The sequence below is a fragment of the Mustela erminea genome, chromosome X (genome assembly GCF_009829155.1).
Source record: "Mustela erminea isolate mMusErm1 chromosome X, mMusErm1.Pri, whole genome shotgun sequence".
Classification (NCBI taxonomy): domain Eukaryota; kingdom Metazoa; phylum Chordata; class Mammalia; order Carnivora; family Mustelidae; genus Mustela; species Mustela erminea.
In genome coordinates this window covers 40,230,935-40,237,815 of record NC_045635.1, presented here as the reverse complement: position 1 = coordinate 40,237,815, position 6,881 = coordinate 40,230,935, and the positions used below count along the sequence as shown (strand labels likewise).

Genomic DNA, 6,881 nt, shown 5'->3' with positions numbered 1-6,881 from the left:
AGCTGTTTTTATTTCTCACAAAGTGTTTCTCCGTAGGCACAGGCGCGCGCGCGCGCACACACACACACACACACACACACAAGATATGAGTAAAATCGGATTTATCGGAGGCATTTACTTGGATTAATTAGGTAATAAAAGCATTTTCAAATTGCTAATTTACTAAGCAATGTCACCGGAATGCTGAATTACTTTACTTTTATTATGATGATCAAAAGAGATAAATGCAGGCCCAGCCACAAAACCAAAGCAGAGAGAAGAGAGGCAGCAGTCATTCTTTGCATAATTACTGGTATTTGTTATCCTTGCCTTGAAAAGGGGATCATCAGTTTTTCTAAAGACTGTTTTCTTTGCTTCAGAGCCTCTTCTTCAGAATGCTGTTTATCATCCACGTTGTCCTCATTTACCCAGAAACAAATGCATTACGAATATGGTCTTCATTAGTCAATTTAATTTTGGTTCAAAATGTTAATTAAAGAGTGTACATTTCATTCTTATAGAGATGAGACTTAAAAAGAAAACTCTTGGTTCCCAAGTGCTAGGTTAAATTACTAAAGGCAGAGTTGAAAAACAGGGTTAATCAGTGTGAAATTTAGTATCATGAACCTGGAGTTGATTTTGATAATCGATTATTATTCATCTTCCTATCCCTTCAGGAAAAAAAGGCTCAAAAATTATGGAATCTTAAAAAAAAATCATGGAATCTATAGCTTTATATATATTTAGGGGGAAAATATTTGAAGAAAAGAAATGTAAGAGGAAACAGAAAGGAACTTTGCCTCAAAGAGAAAAACACTAAAGAAAAAGCAGCTAAACCAGATACCCCATCCCTAGAAAATGAATGAGAATTTTATTATTTCTTCGTTTTAAAAAAAAATCCGTCCTTTGCCAAATCTAAGAACGTTGCCAACTCGGGAGAAAAAGGATCCATTTTTCTACATAACCACATTTAATAATTTCCATGAAATTGACATTTTAGAATAATGGCAGAACGCCAAACTAAAAATTATGGATTCCTAATCCCTAAATTCTGAGCTAATTTTCTTAAGAAATATCTAAAATACACTTTAAAACGAACCCAATTAATATAATTACAGAGGTCTTAAATAACACATACAAACTGGATCTGTTTCTGTAAAACACAGCTGTTCTGTTATTTATATTTTGCTATTACTTAAAATTAGAAATGTGGCCATATATATTAAGTAACTTTTTGAAAAGAGTGATCTGTTGTCTTCTGCATCATTAAATTTTTAAAAAGCCCCTACGACCAATTAGCTTGGAAATCTTATATTCTTGCCTCCTCTGAATATTGCTGTGGTCTTAACAAGGAAAGCAGCACATTCAGGTATTCAATGTTACAGAAACAAGGCACAGGCAGCAACTTGTATCCCTTGGCAGTTGACATGCTAATTTCTTTGCCTTCTCTCTTTTGCTCACTCCACCCCGCTTCACCAACCCCCTTCCCCCCAAGAAACGAGGCACCCTTCGGGCGGTGGACCGTGCCTTGCGGCGAGTGGAGACGCCGGAAGAGCGCGGGCAGAGCGCGCGGTGCCCACACCCTTGACCGCCGGGTGAATGCGGGTGGCCGCGGCTGGCGCGGAAGAAGGGAGAGGGTCCGGAGCGCGGGGTCTAGGCGGCACCCCTCCATCCCCCCCTCCGCCGAGTCTGGGGAGCTCCCACACGAGGCCCGGGGCCCGCAGCCCCCGGCTGGGCCCGGGCGGGGATGGGCGGGCGGGGGGCGGAGCGCGGCGCTGCGCGGGGCGGCGGGAAAGGGGCGGGGAGGACAGCTCAGGCTCTGGCGGGCAGAGGGACGGTGGCAGAACCTGCGGGCTAGGTGGGAGGCTCACCGTCAGGGAGGAAAGGCAGCTAGGACCGCACGGCTGGGCAGCGAAGAGACGCTGGGGGAGTCCGGGGCTCAGGTCGCCTACACCTTCTCCTGCAGCGGACACAGCGCAGCGGGCGGCGCACCGGCCGCATCGGCTATCCTGCGCGCAGGTGGGCACCCCCGCGCGCAGCGCTCTGTTCCCCTCCAGGGCCGCCGCGGGCCGGACGCCCTGGCGTCCAGGCCACCAAGCTCTCGGGGACGAGGACCGGGCAGGTCCGGGGGCAGCGGGAAGGTGCACGGCCCCTTGGTGTGCCCGCCTGTGAGCGCGCGCTGTGCTCGGTGGGGAAGAGGTGCGGAGAAGCCGCCTCCCTGGAGATTCTGCCCCGCGGGTCTCCCGGTCCCCACCCCCACCCCCTCCTCGAGAGCCGAGCCCTGGAGTGGCTTCGGAGGACTGCGACCGCCCCCCACCCCCATTTCGGGGGTGCGTGCAGGTCGCTCCTCTTCCCAGTCTACACCCAGGAACCATTCGGAGGCCCCCTGCTCGGGGGCCCTCGGGACTGTAGAAACCTGGGGAAACGGGAGAGCGGTGGCAGGACCAGCCGGGGCGTGTGCGGGGAAGGTAGGAGTTGCTGGAGTATTGTCTGCCGGGCCGGTGCCTGAGCCCGCGCGTTCGCTCGCGCTTTCAGGGCCAGAGTGGGGTTGGGGGAGGGGGGAAAGAGGGTGGGATGGGGTCTGCCGAACTTCTCTCCGAAGGCAGACGGTGCACATGCACTTGGCGCCTTGTGCACGTTTGGATGAGGGTTTAGTGGAGGCACATGGGAGCAGGATTGGTCGCCGGCGGCCCCCCACAAGAGCCTCTCGGGATGGCCCAGCGCGTGTTCGGGGTCGGGAAGGAAGGGAGTGTGAGTGTGTGTGAATGTCCGTCCTAGGGAGAAGGAGGAGAGTGGCTCAAGGAGACTTGATTTTTTGGATTGGCTGCAGTTCTTTAAACCAAGCCAGGCTTTCGGGGCGTTAAAGTAAATTGCGGGTAAGTGGGCACGGATCTCTGGTGGGGCTAAAAACAACAAAAAACCAACCCGCTGGGTTTGCGGGTTCGGCGGGCATGCTGGCTGGGTGGCTCCTGGCGCTAGCTCGCCTAGTGGGTGGGGGTGGGGCTGGGGGGTGGGAGTGGGGGTGGGGGTGGTGCTTGCGACTTTGGCTTAAGGTGCTGGAGCTGGAGCACTTGTTCTCGGTGGACTGTGGGACTCAGAGGAGGTAAAGAGCTGCGCGGCGCGGTGTGTTATTCTCAATTAACTCTGGAATCTGTATCTCTCTCACACGCGCACACACACGCACACACATCCCGATTTGGTATGTAATAATCAGTTAACTCTAGAATCTTTGTCTCTCTGTTCTCTCTCACTCACACAAAAACCACCCTGGTTTCATCTTATTTTCAGTTAACTCTAGAATCTGTATCTGTGTCTGACTCTTTACACACGCGCGCGCACACACATCCCTCTCATCTCGTGGCGGCTTTGATTAATTGATAGTTGTTTGTGGATTTTTTTTTTTAAAGAAAAAACCTACCTGGATTAAAATCTGTGGGGTGTCGGAAGGACCTTACAGCACTCTACATTCACATTCAAAACGGGTGTAGGGCATTATGATGAAAATAACCCTTAACTCTCTTTAGAATGCAAAAAGGACTACTTCATCTTAGAATTATTATTTTATTACTATTTTTGTTACTTTATTATCTTAAAGAGACATTTCACGACCGTTGGAGAGAGTACCCTTTGCCTGAATCTCTCCCTCATAGTTTTCTTCTTTGTGGTAATTTACAGAATTCTTAATTACCCAGTTAACAAAGTGGTTAAGTTGTCTTCTGATTTGAAATGGCAGATCTTGAAATGGTTGTAGGTTGGCATGTGGGTGAGTTCTGTGACTCCCATCTCTTTCTTTAATGAACTGATCGAAGAGAGTGGTGTTGATCTGAGGCTTAAAGCATGTTTCAATTTCTAAGTAATTTATCAAATCACTGGGGGAGAGGGACTCCTTAGAAATTTTCCACAGAGGAGAAGGTACTCTTTTATCTCTTGGAGCAAATATTTTGCCACTTTTTCCTCAACTGCCCGTGTTAGTTCCCTAGGAAAGATGCGTGGTTGATGAATAATACATAAGGCTTATTTCTCTTTTATGTCTACAGGTGGCAGTGTGGAAGCCAAAACGGGAGCTTCCCGAAGTGGTTTCTGAAAAATAAAGATAAGCTAGTACAGGAATCAGAAAAACCACAGGTATGTAGAACAATTAATACACCTAGCTGGCTTTATAATTATTGCATTCCAGTATCTTGCCATTTATATAGACTTTTATGAAGTGAAACCTATTTTGAGGTATTCCCAAGGAGAAAACGGCTTATTCTATTCTAGACAATGTATTTAAATAAAATCCTGCATTACTTTTTACTCTGCTAAGAGAAGCATTGTTTGTTGTGACCATGTGTCTTTGCATTTAACCCATTGTTGCTTGATACTTGCTTTGAAATTCAAACACTTCCCAAAACTGTATAAAACTGCCCATTTTGGGGAATAATTGCATTTGGGACACTTTTAACAGGTCACCCTGTTGAGCCAACGTAACCGCATCTGCTTTTCACAAAAATTACGTCTCACTTGACTTGGCATACCATTCTCAGGCAGAATACCAATGCGTTAAGCTGCTTCTTTTAAATTAGCTCCCCTCTTTTTTTTTTTTTTAAACTGTCTTGTCTGTCCATTTTCTTCTCCTACCAAGCTAAACATATACAACGTACCTTCATAATTCACCCATTTCACTGAATTAACAGCTGGTTTCATACGGGATCAAAGACAATCAGATTGAGGCCGTTTTTCATTTTGATGCAATTTAAAAGAATTGGCCTTTGAGGGTCTTTCAGATATGAAGTTTTGCATATTAAGGCCCTTTTCCAACAGCTGGGTAGCATAGTGTTATGAATGGTAGAGGAAGAGGGGGGTTCATCCCTGTGGATTTTTACCTTAGAATGGTGCTCTCATGAGGAAGCTAAAGTTATTAATACGTTGGCTGTATAAGGGACAGACATCAAAATGGCTGTTAAAGAGAAAGAAGCCTTCTCTTTCCTCAGGGTGTATGCATTCATCACAATGCGGGAATGTGGTGATATCTTGTGATTTTTGACATTCTGCCTTTACAGCTGAAGAGGGATTTAATTAGCCCCTGCCAGTGAGGGTGTAAAACAAAGTCAGATGCTGTTCCCGAAGCTTAAAAAGTCCAAATTGGACACTTACCAGTAGAAAGCACACTGGGAGCTCTGACTCAGAAAGTATAGGCTGCAGTAAGGACTGAGAGGTTCTTACTATAAAGGTTCTTACATCCCATGGAGATGGAGTGGCTTCTGGAAAGTTCGAGGACATTTAGGAGCACGTAAGTTTGCACTTAGATTCCTTATCTGACTCCGGCCTCTGGGAAGTAACTAATCAATCCCTCAAAGGCTTTTAATAGGAATAGGGTCTAATCTTCTAGGGCAGAAAGGAAGAGGGCAACAAGTTGACATTTTATTCCGGTTTTGAATCCTGCCAAACTCATCATAGAGACTTGAGGTGCTGTAGAGATTTTATGACGTATAGAATCCATACAATAAAGTGTAAAATGCACTATTTTCGATGTGTCCTGCTCAGTGAATTTTGACACGTGCACACCCCATGTGAACCCCACCCAGGTGAAGATAGAGGACACATCCACTACCCCCGATTTTCTCTTTCCCCTTCTGGGCAGTTTTTATCCCACTTCCAACCTGAATGAAGGTAGCCATGTTGTGATTTTTTTCCCACATTGTAATTTTTAAAAACTCCATCCGCTAGTTTTGTCTGCTGTTAAGCTCCATATAAATAGTATGCTACAGAAGGGATCCTTGTGTATGTCCTACACATTAACATAATGTCTAGGAGATTCACCCGCGTTACTGTGTGTGGTAGTCATTCATTCTAGTTTCTTACTGATTTGCAGTTCCAGTGTATGGACCTGCGTTTGCTTATCCATTCTGTTGGAGTTTTGGGTGGTTTTCAGTGTGTGGCTTATATGAATAAAGCAGCTATGAACTTTTTAAAAAAATTTTTAAAGATTTTATTTGAGAGAGAGAGTGTCCCTGCGTGCATGCGGGGTGGGGGTGGGGGTGGGGGATACGAGCAGATGGGGGGAGAAGAAGGGGGCAGGGATCTCAACGGGACTAGGAGGCGGAAGAAGAGGACGACCACGAAGCAGAGGACGACAACGTGGGGCTCGATCTCATGACCCTGAGATCACGACATGAGCCGAGACCCAAGAGCCAGAGGTTTAACCGCCTGAGCCACGCAGGTGACCCTGAACATTCTTGCTTATGTTTTTTGGCACACATGCCCACCCATTTCTCCTGAGCATATACCTAGGAATGGAGTTGCAGGCTCATAGAGAAGAAGCCTTCTATTTAATTTAGCTTTAGCAGATCATTGCCAAATAGTCTTCCAAAGTGATTGTACCAATTTAAATTCCACAGCGGTGTCAGGAGTTCCATTCGTTCCCCATTTCCGCCAACACTTGGTTTGGGGGGGGTCTTTGTAACTTCGGATGTTTTTGTGGGGGGTGGTGGTGAATGAGTAGCTCCCTGTGGGCTTTAAAATTAAAAAAAAAATTGGTTGTGGTAAAATACACATAACATAAAATTACCATGGTAACCATTTTGCACATGCAGTTCGTGCCATTAAGCACATTGACTGTGCTGGGTAACAACCATCAGCACCATCCATCTCCTGAACGGTTTTCATCTTGCAGAACTGAAACTGTGCCCGCAAAACAATAAATCCCGGGTCCCTCTTCCCCCAGCCCCTGGCAACCACCGTTCTATTTTCTGCCTGTGAATTTGACCACTTTAAGTACCTCGTATGGGTAGAATGCTAGAATATTTGTTCTTTTGTAACCAGCTTTTTGTACTTATTGTACTTAGTTTATTGTACCTTAAGAATTTTTCAGGCTGAATAATACTAACACTGTATGCTCAGTTTCTTCTTCTATCTGACCT

The 6,881-nt window shown here is 46.2% G+C and overlaps 1 protein-coding gene across 1 annotated transcript; it reads left to right on the top strand.

The window, feature by feature from the left end:
• The first annotated feature begins 1,406 nt into the window (after nt 1–1,406).
• On the top strand, nt 1,407–5,963 carry LOC116582235. The gene is made up of 2 exons (XM_032329688.1): nt 1,407–2,855; nt 4,017–5,963. Exon 1 carries the CDS (start codon nt 1,407–1,409, stop codon nt 2,742–2,744), a length of 1,338 nt encoding a protein of 445 aa, XP_032185579.1. The 3' UTR covers nt 2,745–2,855; nt 4,017–5,963.
• The last annotated feature ends 918 nt before the right edge of the window (nt 5,964–6,881 follow it).